The sequence below is a fragment of the Myotis myotis genome, unplaced genomic scaffold (assembly GCF_014108235.1).
Source record: "Myotis myotis isolate mMyoMyo1 unplaced genomic scaffold, mMyoMyo1.p scaffold_m19_p_17, whole genome shotgun sequence".
Classification (NCBI taxonomy): domain Eukaryota; kingdom Metazoa; phylum Chordata; class Mammalia; order Chiroptera; family Vespertilionidae; genus Myotis; species Myotis myotis.
The window spans coordinates 35,680,044-35,696,722 of record NW_023416321.1 but is presented as its reverse complement, the minus strand read 5'-3'; the positions used below and the strand labels follow the sequence as shown (position 1 = coordinate 35,696,722).

Below are 16,679 nucleotides of genomic sequence, written 5' to 3'. Positions count from 1 at the left end.
GCCACCTCTTTTGACCTTGACTCGATGGGTATGTGAGCGGAGAGTTCTGGGCAGCTCCCCGAGAGGGGCGCGTGCGGCGTGCAGCTCCCCGAGAATTTGCAGTCAGCCCACATTTTTCTGTACGTTCATGGCTCCTCCACAGCGGACACAACAGTACATACTCCACACCTGCACTTGAATAGGAGTGGATTGTGCGACACCAAGAAAAAGACGGTTTTGTGACTGAATTATAATGCTAAATCTTTCTTTCTCAGACACTTGTAAATTCCTGAACCACACCATGTGGGAGGCGGGGCGTGCAGACATGGCTAGGGCCCCCCTGACAAAGCCTGGGTCCCAGTTCACCCCAAGGAATTTAGGCCCCAGGGCAGGAGACCAAGACACCTATGGCATAGGTGTCCTATATGTCCTCTCTGAACACAGAATCCCGCTCCATCTCCAACCGGCTGTGTGACCGGGCAGGTCACGTCCCCGCCCTGCGAGTGGATGTGCCTGTGCGTGTGAGACCCTGAGTGACAGGTGTGTGTGGTCATGTCTGAACGCATGTACCTGATTGTGGGTGTCTGAGTGTAGGTGCAGGAGAAGCCAGGGCCCACGACCTATTGAACTGGGTGTCCACCAATTCTCTGTTCACAGGCCCAGGGAGCTGTGTGTGAGCTCCCAGCTGCCAGATACCAGCTCGTGGCCGCCTCCTCAGTGCCACCTAGTGGCACTGGGATTTGTGCAGCTCAGACTCCTGGCCTGGGGACCATCTGCACAGCATGTGACAAGTCACAGACCAGGTAGAATCTCTGGGTTTGTTCGGCCTTAGAAGACCGCCAGGGGTGTCTCGCCTGTGATCTTGACCAGAACTGCCCAACAAAACTTTCGCTGATGACGGAAATGTTCTGTATCTGTGCTATCGAGCACAGTAGCCACTAGCTGTGTGACTATAGCACTTGGAAGGTGGCAAGTGCGCCTGGGGAACTGAATTTTAAATTGTAAGTAATCTTAATTCATTTCTCCGTACATTGACACACGTGACCATGACAGCACTGGTCCGGAGGACTGTTTGAATCCTGGGAGCCAGCTATGCCTCAAGCCAGACAGACCAACTCCCTGGACCTCTCAGTTATAAGAACCAGGACACGTCACATAGGCTGGTTTGAATCTGGGTTCTGGCCACTTCCACAAAGAGTCCTGACTAACCGGATCCTCTTCTAGGGCCCCTGCATGCAAACTCACTCAGCGAAGGCAGCGGGAAGCAAGGTGCGCTGCTATGACAGACGAGAGGCACCGGGATCCTGGAGTTGCTAGTAGGTCCCAGCCATGCTCCGAGGATGCTGCACACCCCAGACCTGGAAGAGCTGGGGTGCCACATGGCTGAAGAGCTACCCAGAGCCTTTCTGTGCCTCCTTCCTGCAGACACCAGCATGAGTTTAGAGGCAGATAAACCTGGTTCGGTGCCTAGACTGCCAGTTGCCACAGCCTCTCTGAGGCTAGTGAAATAGGAATCAGAGCACCGGTCTCACAGGGGTTGGGTAAGGATCAAGGTCATGCATATAATGCCCGACTGGTGTGGCTCCGTGGCTGGGCGTCGACCCACGAACCAGGAGCTCACGGTTCGATTCCTGGTCAGGGCACATGCTCAGGTTGTGGGCTCGATCATCGCTGATGTTTCTATCTCTCTCTCCCTTTCCCTTCCTGTCTGATATCAATAAAAATATATTTTTTAAAGATCGCACATCTTAGAGCATTTCACACAGTGTGGCTGTGCAGAAGCAGCATGCAGTGTTTGCTACAATCATTATTCCCCAATACAGCTTTATATTAAACCATCATCCTGTAAGTTTTTACAACATAAAAAAAGCCTGATTAATAGAACAATTTTCTGGGTCACCCAGTTGCAACGCCTTGGCTCCCCCTTTCCTTCCAACCCAAGTCCAGGCAGCTTCCACATTTCACAGATCCCTACCCTGTAGCACCTTGTGGTCATCTGTCTGCTTCCACGCCACACTTGAAGCCACCTTCACCTCTCCCTTGGGCAGCTGCTGGTCCTTGTCCATCCACCTCCACAGGGTCCCGCTGGGTCTACACTGGCAGCACAGTGGTCCCCCTATAAAGCTCAGATGGAGTCCCTCCATGCCTCTACTGAAAACCTCCAACTATCTCCCCAACAAATGAACACACACTCTGAAGTCTGACCTTCAAGGCCCATCACCACAACCCACCAGCCCACCACCACCCATTGAACCTGAATCCTCACTCTTCTGAGACTCCAGCCTTATCCAATATCCAGGCAAACTTTGCTCTTTTTCACCTCAGAGCCTTTACAAGAGTCACAGATAGGTCAATGGAATCAAACAGAAGCCCAGACATACATCTTTGGATCTGTAAGAATTCAGTGGTAGAAACTGAAAATTAAAGTGCAGCGCTGAAACAACTGCCTGATTATTTGGAAAAAATAAAATTATCATTTCATCTCATCTTCCTCCAAACTAAATTCCAAATGGATTAAAGAGTTAAATGTGAAAAGGCAATGAAATTGTTAAAAATATAAATAAAAGGATATATAGGAAATCATCAACTTTCTGGGTGGAAAAGGACTTTTCTATGCATAAAAGTAACAAGAGAAGTCACAAATGAAAAGATAGGCAGTTTTACTCTCTGAAAATTTAAAACCTTTGCATTAAAAAACAACAGAGTCAAATTTATTGACAAAGGGTAAAGAGAAAGATTATTTGGAAATAAAAAGAAAAATGGCAAAGGGTTCAGGGCTTTAATTAAAAGGGAGCTCTAATGAATCAACAAGAAAAATATGAACATCCAAATAGGCAAGAGTCATTAAGAAATATTTTCTCAAAAAATAAATATTTTCTCAAAAAATAAATATTTTCTCAAAAATTTTTAAAAATAAATATGTGAAAACATTTCATCTTTAGTGGTAGCCAAAAGAAATGACCAAAGATCCATACAAAGATCTATATTCTAGGATGTTTTTGCAGCATTATTAATAGTCTGAAATTATAAACAACCATAATATCTCAAAATAAAGCAATGGGTAAATAAATTATGGAACATCATAATGATGATATACAATTTTTTAAATCATGTTTTTAAAGAATATTTAATGGTGATGAAATGTCATTATGTAGTAAGTTTTTAAATGAAACTAAAAAATACAAAATGACTTGTAAAGAAACACATCAAAATGATGACATTTTGGGGCGGTGAGCCATGGGTTGGTTGGTTTGTTTTTTATCTCAATATTTGTACATATTTTCTAAATCTTCCACGGAGAGCATGCACTATTTTTATAATCAGATTTTTAAAAAGCTATTTTTAAAAGGGGATAAAAGACTGCACCAATATGGGGAATGCGTGCGATACAGGCAGAGAAAAGAAGAACAGGCACATCCAGCCGGGGCCTGTGGAGAGAGACTCCAGGAGGCTTTCATTCGCTTCTTCAGAGTTGAGACTAAAGAATAAAACAACATGTGCTCTGGTCAGTCAAATCAATGTGAAAACTAAACACACACAACCCGGTAGGAGTGAAAATGGTCAACCGTCTCTGAAGGGCACTTGGCTGCATCTGGCCTCGCTGGGACCCAGCAGCCCCGGCTCCGGGCCCTCCCCACGTGACCTCTCGGGCAAATGTGCAGAGGGTCACATGAGGGACCTGCACTCCAGTGCTGTTTGCAATATAAGAACAGCAGGAGATGCCATAAGGGGGGAAATGTGATATGTTTGTACAAATAAATGCTACACGGCAATTAAAAAGAAGGAACTCGACACCCTGGACAGATTCCAAAATCCATGTGGAGGGGCACAAAGGCAGGACTGTAAGGGTACCGACGCTCACATCGCGTGCACTCTCTATCCCCACGCTGTTCTAACCCTTGGCATAGATAAGCTTACATAGTCCCCAAAATAACCCCGCCAGAAGGTTTCCGGTATTACTATTATTCCTATTTTACAGATGAGTAAACTGAGGTGCAGAGAAATTAAGTAACCTGCCTGAGATCTCACAGCTGGTAAGTGGCAGAGCCAAGACCTGAACCCCAGCAGTCTGATGCCAGAACACCCTCATGACACTCACATAGATTCAGAAGGACATCACGCATGTGGATTTTTAATACACACAGAGAGCTAGATAGTGTTTCTAGACACTTATCTGTAGATGCACAAGTGTTGAAAACATGGACTGAGGAAACACACCAATTCCTGTGCACCTCTATGGATGGGGAGACAGGGTAATAGGGCCCAAAAGGAGTGACTCAGGAACCTAAATTTATGATGTTTTTTTCTTTTATTTAAAAATAAGGCTCAAAAAGTTAAATATAGAATTACCATGTGATCCAGTAATTCTGTGAATATACATACCCAATTGAACTGAAAGCAGGGTCTCAAAAAGATATTTGTGCACACACGTTCATAGCATTATTATTCACAACAGCCAAAAGGTGGGAGCAAATCATGTCCCACCCCAGATGAATGGGTAAACAAATGTGGTATGTCCAGACAGTGGAATTGTATTCAACCTTAAAAAGGAAGGGCATTCTGCCCAGCCCGTGTGGCTCAGTGGTTGAGTGTTGACCTATGAACCAGGAGGTCACGGTTTGATTCCAGGTCAATGGCACATGTCTGGGTTGCGGGCTCAATCCCCAGTAGGGGGCGTGCGGGAGGCAGCCAATCAATGATTCTCATTGATGTTTCTCTCTCTCTCCCTCCCTCTAAGCTTCCTCTCTGAAATCAATAAAAATATATTTTAAAAACAGGAAGGGCATTCTGACACAAGCTACCACATGGATGAACCTTGACATTATGCTAAGTGAAACACACCATTCACAAAAGGGCAGGTACTGCACGATTCCACTTATCTGAGGTTCCTAGAAGAGCCAAGTTCACAGGAACAGAAAGTAGGACGGCGTTTGCCGAGGTGGGAGAAATTGGAGTGAGTGTTTGACGGACACAGACTCGGGAATAATGAAAAAGTTCTAGAAATGAAGAGTGGTGACAGGTGTGCAATATTATAAATAGACTTAATGCCACTAAATGGTACACTTAAAAATGGTTAAAATAGCACATTTTACGTTGTGTATATTGTACCACAATTTTCTCCAGGTTTGGTGAAAATGCAACAGAATGTTAACAACTGTCGGTTCTGAGTCATCAGTCCTCAGAGGTTTGCCGTGTTGTTATTGTAAAAATCAAACAAACACCACGAGGGCCTGTCTGCCCAGGATGTGGAAACAGGCCGTGGCGGGCGGGGGAGCCCCTCCCCGCAGCTCAGGCCTTTCCAGGCTCTTCCCTCTGCCTCCTATTTTTACTGCATTGTGGTTGCTATGGAAACAAGGGGCACCTTGGGCGCCCAGAGCTCAGCCCAGGTGCTGCTAACTCTAGGAATAATGTCAGAGTGTGAATAAAATAAAAGCCCATATCCACAGGCTTCACACACACACACACACAAACACGTCTGCCCTCCTGATATATTTATAGAATAACCGCGTGTTCACGTGTGCGCCTACAGTCATACCGCCACCTGCACATGTCTGTGCTCGGCAGCAGGCCTGGGTCTGGGTGCCCATCGTTCCAGTTTGCCGGGGTGGGTATGCTTGCAGGCAGGCGGGTGTGTCATGTGGTTACATGTGTCCACACAGCCCAGCACTGTTATTACTAATATGAGACATAGTAAGGCAGGTGACATTTACCGAGCCTTATGTACCAGGCACTGTGCTCCATGCTTCCCCTGGATCACCTCCTTTAAACTTCACAACAATAGTATCTACACGGAGATACTATTATTATTCCCAGATAGAAAAACTGAGGCACAGAGAGGATGTGTAACTTGCCTGAGGTCACCCAGACCACATGAACCCAACCACTGAACCTGTACTGTGGGGAGAGAGAGCGCTTTAAATGTCACTGGTTCCCAAACAGCTGCACACCCAGCTGCCTCAGAGGTACCCACGCTGGCCCTGATAACACACAGGTTTCCTGGCCCCACCCAGGCCTGAGGAAGCTGCGTCCCCAGCGTGGGTCTGCACTGCAGCTGTGGCGGGGCGGGGGGGAGGGGGGGCAATCACTGGGCCTGGGCTGGGCTGGCGGGGTCTGGACGGGGCATGGCAGGGTGGGGACGGGGCTGTCCTATGTCCCTATGAGTCCTGTTCTTGGGCCCGTAAGTGGGCCTGGGAGAGTCTAGAGCCCAAGGTTTCTCGATTCCCAATGGCATCTGCTAGTGGCAAGACAACCAAGAAGGTGGCAACGACTGCTGTGTCACACACAGCTCGCAGGGCAGGGCTCCGAAAGTCAGTTATGTGGCTTTGTGGCCTGCCAGGCACGGATTTCCGCCCACTCCACCCTCTCAGAATGAGCTGGGCGTGGGTGAAAGGTGACCTGCGGTAACCTGCCGGTTCACAGCGAGGCCCAAGCTGGGAGGGGTCAGCGCCTCACCTGCACAACAGAACAGTGGTGCAGCCTGGACGGGGCACCCTAGGCAGCGGTTCTCAACCTGTGGGTCGCGACCCCTTCACAGGGGTCGCCTACGACCATCGGAAAACACATATATAATTACATACTGTTTTTGTGATGAATCACTATGCTTTAGTTATGTTCAATTTGTAACAATGAAATTGGGGGTCACCACAACATGAGGAACTGTATTAAAGGGTCACGGCATTAGGAAGGTTGAGAACCACTGCAGGCTCCCACTGCCTCTGACCTCAAGGGGAGAAGGACACCCTAAGGCAGAAAGAGCTAGTGAGCTCCGAGGTTCTGGCTGCTCCGGGGGCGTGGGGAAGGAGGTGCTCATAGAGGAGGCAGCCTCGAGGCTGGTCCTGGAAGGATGGGCACAGTGGTGCTGATAGAGGAGGAAGAAGTAAAGGCACTTCACGCCAGAAAACAGCACAAGCAAAGATGTCTAGGCTGAAAGGTGCCAGAAAACGAAGTACCAGAAAGCAAGTCACATCAACGAGCTGGAGCCAAAGGCTAAGACGAGACACAGTTACAAGAAATAAAGAGGAGAAAGAGAAAAACTAGAGTTGTGCTGAGGCACAGAGAGGTCAAGAACCTTGCCGAAGGTCACCCAGCTGGTAGAGTCAGGATTTCAACATGGGCTGCCTGGCCACGAAGATGGACTCACGGTGGGTGCATATTTTAAAATGCTGACAAGGTGAACCTGGCCTGTTCTCGGCGTTCTCGGCGGGGTGGGGGAGCTTTTACATTTGCCCCAGAAATGGCAACGTCTGGAGACACTTTTTATTATCACGGCTAGGCGGGAGGTTGCCGGCATCTCCTACGCAGACGGGATCTTTAAACGGTACTGACGCTGGTCCTACCCCGGACATTCTGTCTTCCAGTTCTGGAATGAGTGCACCCTGGGACCAGGCCTTGTACAAAGCCTCCTGGGTGACAGCAAGGGGCAGGAAGGTGTGGAAGCTGCTGCTTGGGGGAGGGGGAGAGGCTCAAACTATCTGGTGTGGACCAAAGACAGGGAGTGATGCCAGTGCTGGAAAGAGAAGCCACGGGGGAGTCAACACCACCAAAGCCTGCGCGCCCCCGCCGCCGACAGGGAGTGGCGCCATCCGCCATCCGTCCGCACACCGGGGTCTGAGGGACAAGTCTGTGGGGAATCAGCCCGAACAAAGTCTGCGGTGGGCGCGGCAGGTCGGGCCTCCTCGGAGCAGGGAGGGCAGCGCCGGAGCCGGCCTGGGGATGATGAATTAGTCAGAGCTGGCCAGCCCCAAGGAGGAGGCTGATGAGACTGCCTTCGTCACCGTCTGGGCAGGAGATAATGGGCCTAAACCGGGAGGAGGGCAGGAGGGGACCAAACCCCATGGCAACCCACTGAGAGGGAAAGAACTGGACTTGGAAGAGTGAAAAGGTTCATTGAGAGTGAGTCCAATCTGGGGACAGAGCAGGAAGTGAACAGTCAGCAGCTGAGGGACGAGAGCCCCAGGGGAGGGGTGACTGGGGTGAGGGACTGGGGAGTCGCCAGGGGGAGAGGGAGCTGGGACCCTAGAGGGATGCCGGGCGCATGGGAGCAAGGTGGCACGCTGGCGACCCCAGGGGCGGACCCGGGCCTGCAGGAGAGGCCACATAGGGCTTTGTTTTTTTCATTCTTGAGTTAATTGTCAAGATTTGGCTAAAACTCCAAATGTTCAGCCTCTCTGGCACAGAGGAAGGCCTGGTGAGACAGGTGGCGCTCAGCAGAGCACCAAGGCTGCTCGACAGCGCCCGGGGCCTCACCACGGTGGTGCTCGGGCCCGACAGATCCTTGCAGACAACAGGTGTGTCTTCAGAAGAAAAGATGAGGTCCTCCGCCAGGAAGCTGTGGAGATGGAGGCCTAGGAGGAGCAGGAAGGGGCCAGGCGCCGCTCAGAGAGAAGAGCTGCTGGCCTCTCGTGTCCTGATCCCGCACCCACCGCCTCCGTGCTGCGCCCTCCAGTGAGCAGTCCCCACCTGGGGTCTCCGGCGCTGCTCTGTGAACAGGGAGGTTGAGGCCCATGACCTCTAGCTGTCCACCCTCATGTCCACTGGGCTTGCCCACCCTGTCCCAGCACCGCCTCTCCCAAGGCCCCAGAGGCAGAGGGAGCAGCTGGGCCCCAGGAAAAACAGAGCCTCCTGCCCGCTGTCCCACACCCATCTCAGAAGAGGCCCAATGCCCAGCACCCCCTCCTCACCCACCCCTCCCCACTCCCAGGTCCCAGCCTTAGAGGAGCAGCAGGAGGAAGGAGTAAAAGCAAGCACCCCCCACACACTCCCAGACACCGCTGAGTGCTGCCGGGGCTCCTGTCCATCATGAGCCTCTCCAAACAGGCCAGGTGGATCCTGACGCACCCAGGGGTCCACGCGTGTGAACAGGAAGCACAGGGATGCACATGTGGGAGTCAGAGCCGCTCCCCAAAGCCCAGTGGGGGCCATTCTTCCCAGCCCTGGCCAGATCCAGCACCCGGTGAGCTGGGCTGAGCCCTCTTCTCCACGGGCCTGAGTCTTCCCATCCGGGCAAGGCCAGCAGGCCTCTGGGCCGAGTGAGACCTGCGGAGAAGCCGGTGCATGGCCAGAGACCTGGGATCCACAGGGCTCCTTCAGGGAGCTGGGGGAGCTGAGGGACCGGTGACCTCGGGCTGCAGGCCTCAGGCTGCCCCTCCGCATGCTGTTCTCCTGCACCCCTGCCTTTGTCTCCCACAGTAACACAGTCAGCCCTGTCCCACGGGATCAACAAGTACCACTCAGCTCTGCAGCACAGGGATGCGCTCACACAGGGCCCCAGGATGAACGGAGCCTCCTGCCCGCAGTCCCACGTCCATCTCGGAAGAGCCCAAAGCCCAGCACCTACTGGGCAGAGCTGCCAGCTGGCTCCCTGCCTGCCCATCAGCAGATACCCATCAGACCTGGTAAAGACCCAGGGAGCTTTGTCCATCAAGAAATCAGAACCCGGACTCACCAGGGCTTCCTGGGCATGTCGGGGACTGGCTGGGAGGCAGGCCAGGAGCGCACAAGTCCCTGGAGTTCGCGGCCCTTGCTGCCTGGCAGTTGCCCCTCCAGGGCTTCCTCTGTGCCTGGCAATGAAATCAGGCCACAGCCCAACTGCCAGCTAAGCACCCACCCGCCCTGCTTCTCCCTGTAGCCACTCACGCCCGGCGGACGCCAGATCCCAAAACAGACATGTTCGTGGTTACCATAGGAACTCAATAAAGCCAAAAAAGGCACCACACAATCACCCACATGGGCCCTCAAAGCTCATGTCCACCTGCATAGGCAAGCATACCACATGCCTACACACGCCTTCACACGCCAACACTGTTCTCAGGCTCAAGGCCCATCCTAAAGAAACCAATGGACCAGGGCCTGATACTTGGACAGAAACCGACTTTCCCCCTTGGCCCCACCTGGAATGTGTCTGGAAGTGGGTTCCCTGAGGGCCCAGTCTGGCCAGCTGTCAGTTTCAAGGGCAGCCACTACTGACCGGGAGCTCACCTGCCAAAGGCACTCCAGGAGCCAAGCAGGGCAGGTCCGGAGTCCAGGACCCCCACCAGCTCTGCCTGCCTGCGTCCCCTCCTCTGTCCCCTTGGGGGGGGTGGGGAGAAGGTAGGTATAAGGGTCAGGATCTAAGCCAGCCACACAGGAGGTGATAGTAGCAAAAAAGGAACAGAGATTGTATATTCAGTCTCCGTAGATGGGACCAAGAGCTCCACCCAAGGGCTCACTCGGAAACTCAACAGTCTTCACCTTGACCTCCCGTGCCCTCACCTCCCACACCCAAACCAGCTCCAGGTGGGGACTCCACCACCTCGATAGCTTCCCAATCGGTCCACTCTCCCCACAGCCCCTGCCCTGGCCTCCAAGCTCTCCAATGAGTTGGCAGAGGGCAGTCGGGGGCTCCCAGATTCAAATGCGGCCACATTATTCTCCAGCTTAAATCCTTCGCTGGCCCCGGGACACCCCGAGAAGCCAGCCCAGGCCTCCACCCAGCCCTCCTACGCTCCTCGGCATAGCCCCTCCTGTCCCGGCACTCTCACCCGCTTTCTGTCTGATAATAATAACCGCACCCAGGTCCCTCCTGCCCCCCTGCCTGGCGCATTGCTGCTGGGGAGTGCCTCTCTTCTCCGGCCTGACCTCACTCACCCTTGGAGACAGCCGGGCAACACCAAGACTCCAGGAAGCCCCCTCCATCCTCTCTGAGAGCATCTCTGTTCGCACCTGTCACATTCCATTGGGATTGTCTGTCTACATGTCTGTCTCCCTGCGGGGATATAGGGTTCATAGCAGAGACTGTCTTCTTCATCTTTGCTTCCCCACAATCCTGGGGCTTGCCACTGGGCTTGGAATGTAGGTGCCAGGTAAATGTTAGCTGAACTGATTCAGACTTTCACCCTTCCAAACCCCCACCCTCCAAAAAAATCAAGCTCTCCCTAACAACCCCCAGCAAACTCTCAGCACATGTCCTAGGTGTGTAAGAGAGGAGTTGACTAAGATGGAGCATTCCCAGAAGGTTCTAGAACATCGTGGCGCCTCAAGGATCCTTGTAATCCACAGTAAACAAAGCTGGCAGAAGATGGACTGGTGATCTTGGCCCTCAACCAGCACATGAAAAAAGCCATTAAACTGGGACTGAGGGGTAGACTGTGGAGGGATGGGCTTTCTGGAAAGAAGGCAGGAGAACTGGATGCACAGACTAGATGCATGACACTGGGCCCTGCCTGCCTCTGCTCTCGCCCCCACAACATGAGCAGGTGACCTTGCTAACAACACCGAGAGAACCAGGAGAAGCAGGTGTCCGCAGAGGTAATCATCTATGCATCATTCTCACAGAATGGCAATGGAAGCCCTGAGTGTAAAAGGTTTGTGACATGGCAAGAAATCTGAGCTTTCTGGGAGCAACAAAAACCCCTGTTCCCCAAACCTGCATGGACAATGGCTCCAGCAGCTGCCATCAGGGCCCCCAGGGGGTCTGCTCCTGCCCTATGTGCTCACCTCATTTCTAATTGGATTCTGAATTCTGAGCTGGTGGAATCTGAAAGCTACAGTAAGCGTGACTGTGTGGTGCCGTCTTCTGGCCAAACCACAGGACAGCTGAAATGCTGCCCAGCCAGGCTGTGGGGAAGACGGCTCCTCCCGGCCCTCTCCACCCCTCTCCTGAGGAAGATGTAATAGGACAGTCCCCTCTGGACTCCATCACAAGCTTTCTCTCTATTCAGAGATGCCATTTCTACAAGGCAGAGGTTCTAGATTTCTCCATCATTAGGGCTGTGCATGACACTGTGCCCCCAGCAAAGGAGATAGGCTGCACTGAGCCAACTCCATGCTCACCCAGCCCCACGGCAGCCAGTCCTGGGTGACAGTCATCTCATCTATGCTGTAGCATGTAGCAGTACTTCATTCCTTCTTATGGCCAAATAATATGCCATTGCATAGATATGCCATTTTTTGTTTAGCCATTCATCTGCTGCTGAACATTTGGGTTATTTTCACTTTGGGCTGCTATTAATCATGCTGCTATGAACAGTCGTGTACAAGTTTCTGCATGAACATACAGTTTCATTTCTCTTGGATCTATATTTAAAAATGGAGTTGCTGGTCTGATGATAATCCTATGTGTAACCTTTTGAGAAACTACCTTATTGTTTCCCAAAGCAGCTGCACCATTTTATACTGCCACCAGCAACGTTTAAGGGCGGCAATTTCTCCACATCCTCACCAACACCTGTTATTATGTCTTTTTTATTACAGTCATTTGAGTGGGTGTGAAGCAGTATCTCACTGTGGCTTTGACTTGCGGGTCCCTGAAGGCTGATGATGTTGAGCATCTTTTCATGTGCTCATTGTCCATGTACAGATCTCCTTTGGGAAAAGGTCTCTTCAGATCCTTTGCCCGTTTCTTAATTGGGTTGTCTTTGTATTATTGAGCTATGAGAGTTCTTTATGTATTTTAGGTACAAGCTCCTACATGTGATTTGCAAATATTTTCGCCCATTCTGTGGGTTGTCTTTTCACTTTCTTAATGGCGTCCTTTATAAAACAAAAGTCCTTCATTTTAATGAAGTTCAATTTATCGATTTGTTATTATTGTTGTTGCTTGTGTTTTTGGTGTCACATCTAAAAAAAAACCAATGGCTTATTTAAGGTCACAACTATTTCTATCTATGTTTCGGCTAAGAGTTTTTAGTTTTAGCTCTTACATTTAGGTTTTTGATCCATTTTGAGTTCATTTTTGTATATGGTGTGAGAGAAGGGCTCAGTTTCATTCTATTGCATGGGGATATCAGTTGTCCCAACACCATTTGTGGAAAGACTATTTTTCTCCACTGAATTGTCATGACACACTCATTGACAATCAATTGACCACAAATGTGAGGGTTTATTTCTGGACTTGGAATTCTATTCTATTGACCTGTATGTCTATCCTTGTGCCAGTACCAAACTGTCTTGATTACTATAGCTTTGCAGTAAGTTTAAAAATCATATTATTCTTTTTCAAGATTATCCTTGAATTTCCATATGCATTTTAGGATCAGTTTATCAACTTCTGCAAAGAAGGCAGCTAGGATTTGATGGGGATGGGTTTCCAGTTCCCGTTCAGACCTTCCCAACCTCTACTCCCTCTCCTCCCTCTGGGTTCCCTGAGGCACCCTGGAATCTTTTCCATAAATTCCATCTTTGCCCTAGCCAGTTTGGCACAGGGGATAGAGAGTTGGCCTGCAGACTGAAGGGTCCCAGGTTCAATTCCAGTCAAGGGAACATGCCTGGGTTGTGGGCTTAATCCCCAATAGGGGGCATGCAGGAGGCAGCCAAACAATGATTCTCTCTCATCATTGATGTTTCTATCTGTCTCTCCCTCTCCCTTCCTCTCTGAAATCAATAAAAATACTTTTTTTTAATTTCCGTCTTTTGCTTAACCAGAGTAAACTAGGTTTTGTTTCTTACAATCAAAAGAGTCATAACCAAGTACAGTAGGAACATGGTCCTACACACTATCTCACACAACATCTCAACACCACCTCTCCAGGGCCTAAGCCCTCAGACTGTCCCCCAAGTGCCCAAAAAACCCACTGAGGTCCCAATCTCAGCGACGGCCCTTGACCCCAGCCCTTCACTGCACCTTGTAACTAGTTCCTTTCCAGGTTACATATATCACCTTCACCAGTTAAAGCAAACATGCCCTCGATATATGCTTGTGAAATTGAACAAGATGTCACAAGACAGCACCACAAAATAGACACGTACCACTCTACACCCCTTAGTATCTCCAGTTCATGCCGCATATCTCATTCAATGGGCAGATAAGGAGCTCTAGGAAGGCCATTGTTGTGCTCTTTGGACAAAGGCTACAGAAACTGAAGTCCAGAGGAGTTGTGCCACGCCTGGGAGTGACTGGCCCTGAACACTGGGCTGTACTATGTGCATCCCATGTACATGCACTGGTGGGCCCATTGCCCAGCCCCATCTTTAAATGCTGCTTTAGAAGACACCTCCTTGCCCAGACAGCATGGCTCAGTGGTTGAGCGTTGACCTATGAACCAGAAAATCACAGTCCGAATCCCGGTCAGGGCACATGCCTGGGCTGCAGGTTCGATCCCCAGTGTGGGGTGGGCAGGAGGCAGCCTATCAATGATTCTCTCTCATCATTGATGTTTCTATCTGTCTCTCCCTCTCTTTTCCTCTCTGAAATCAATAAAAATATATTTTTTAAATAAGCCACCTCCTCCTGCCAGTCTTCCAGGACTGACTGCTCCCACTGCACCTCTGACGTCAACCCTACAAAGAGACTAAAAGCTCTTCGAGGGCAGGAACAGTTTGCCATGCATCCCTGCCCTAACTGCCCACCCTCACCCTTCTGAACAAAACCTCATTTTTGTGGAAGGCCTCATTTTTTACCGCTTCATATGCCAACCCTCACGACTGGCTGTGTCCAGAGACCTGTACCCAGGGCATACGCAAGCAGTGCTGGCAACTGAACGGCAGGGCAGAGGAAGGCTGGCCTGGGAAACCTTTCAGCTAAGATGCGGGAGTTGTAGGCAGAAGGAGCTGCCTTGAAAGGGGGGACTTCTCAGGCGTGAGCTAATTCTCAGCCGCAAGTTAGTACTTTGAGCTAAGGACCAATGCTATTTTTCCCTCCTAGAATTTCCCTCATTTTCAATTCACTCCGTTGGGGCAGGTCAGTACTCATTGCCCAAAGGAGGGATGCAGATGGAAGTGACTTTTGTTGAAGTCTCAGGGGGGAAAGAGGACCAGGATGCAGACAAGATTGTTTGGCCAGAAATATGGCAAGAAAAGGAACAACAGCGGCGAGGAGGAGCAGTGGGAGGTTCGAGCAGAGAGGTGTGTCTGCTCAGGGCTTCCCAGACAGACAGGCAGACACGCATGGTAAACGGAGCAGATAATTCCCAGTCCCAGAATCTGGTGTTGGAAGCCTCAGAGCCCCAGGGCCAGGCCGCCCAGCATGGCACCATCTGGTACCGGATGACTCAGTAACCTACTGCTCACACGCACACCGGGGTGTTTCATGCTGTCCGAGGATTACATAGCACCGTCTTTAGGTGGGTGGGCATGCCAGACAGACAGCCCATAGGACTAGGGCTTCACATAAAAACTACGGAGGGAGAAAATGCATTTCTCTTTCTTACACCCCTAAGCTGTAGGCTGAAGGTCACGGCGCTAAACACAGTCAGTCCCACCACTCTGGTGCCGCTGCTACCTTTCCAGCATCTGCTACCCAGATATTCCAGGGAGCAAGCGCCTGGCCAGCCTCCTCCAGGCCAGAGGCCCCCAGACTGAGGAGGAGAGCGTGACAAATGCAACAGCCCCACCCATGTTTCCCACAACTTACGGGGAAACCAGGGCCCCAGAAGAGCTCTGGTTTGCCCTCATCTCTGACCTCTACATAACAGGAAGTGGCTACTTACTTGACCTTCAGGCCTGCCAGCATGGTCTTGTCGATCCTGCCAAGAGAAAAGCAAGGGCTTCGGTCAGTGCCAGGACTGAAGGCTCCCCCGTAGCACCTGCAGGCGAGAGGTCCCTGGGTCGGTCCAGACCACCAGACGGACGGCGCTGCAGGGACAGCTGCTCCAGGGGGAGTTCTCCCCCAGCCCCGGCAGGGAGGGCGGTGAGCTCTGGGAGGGCTGGAGCCACACAGAGCCCTATGAGGCGGGTCCAGTTATTCTCTCCATTTTAGAGGTCAGGAAACTGAGGCTCAGAAGGGTAAAGTCAATGTCCGAGCCTGAAGCCAGGTATCCGACACCAGACCCAGGGGTAGTAAGCACTTTGGGCAGCCTCTGCCTTCATCGCCCCCATTCCACAGGAAGACTCTGAAACCTAGACCCACCAGTCACTGGCAACTGGACATTCAGCACATCGGCACTTCCTAGGATTCTACTTTGAAAATATGCCAGCACCCTCCCCCCCAACACCTCCAGCACCAAGGGCCCTCCTGCTCTGGGAACTGCCAGTCCAGCCAAGGAGACAGGCCCCCCTCCTGGGACAGCCCCGACTGCAGCTCCAGGTGACGGGCAGGTGGGACCAGTCACGCCCAGGAGCTCAGCACAGGGAAGATCACGTTTGCGGCAGACTGTCCTGGCAGCCAGCGCCTCTGCCCAGCCTGCGCCTCTCTGGAAGACAAGGCGGCGCTGCTCAGCTTCTATTTTTACCCTCCACATATGTCAGCCCTTATGGCTGGGAAAGAGGCCCCTTTCTCTCCAGAGACAGGAAGGTAGGCAAGATCGCCACCGCTGGTGTCTCCTCTTGTTTAGGGGTCACAACCACTACTGTCACCATCAGTGTCACCACCACCACCAGTGTCACCACCATCACCATCAATGTCACCATCAGGGTCACCACCACCACCAGTGTCACCACCATCACCATCAATGTCACCATCAGTGTCACCACCACCACCAGTGTCACCACCACCACCAGTGTCGCCACCATCACCATCAATGTCACCATCACCATCAGTGTCACCACCACCACCAGTGTCACCACCATCACCATCAATGTCACCATCACCATCAGTGTCACCACCACCACCAGTGTCACCACCACCACCAGTGTCACCACCATTACCATCAATGTCACCATCACCATCAGTGTCACCACCACCAGTGTCACCACCACCACGTGTCACCACCATCATCAGTGTCACCACCATCACCATCAATGTCACCATCACCACCAGTGTCACCACCATCACCAGTGTCACCACT

The 16,679-nt window shown here is 51.4% G+C and overlaps 1 protein-coding gene across 1 annotated transcript in view; it reads right to left on the bottom strand.

Annotated features, from left to right (window-relative positions):
- RAP1GAP2 (RAP1 GTPase activating protein 2) overlaps positions 1-16,679 on the bottom strand; it is a 210,876-nt gene that overhangs the window by 155,547 nt on the left and 38,650 nt on the right. The window contains exon 3 of the mRNA XM_036341089.1: positions 15,384-15,419. Coding sequence (XP_036196982.1) covers positions 15,384-15,419 — 36 coding nt within the window. The remainder of the gene's footprint in view (positions 1-15,383; positions 15,420-16,679) is intronic.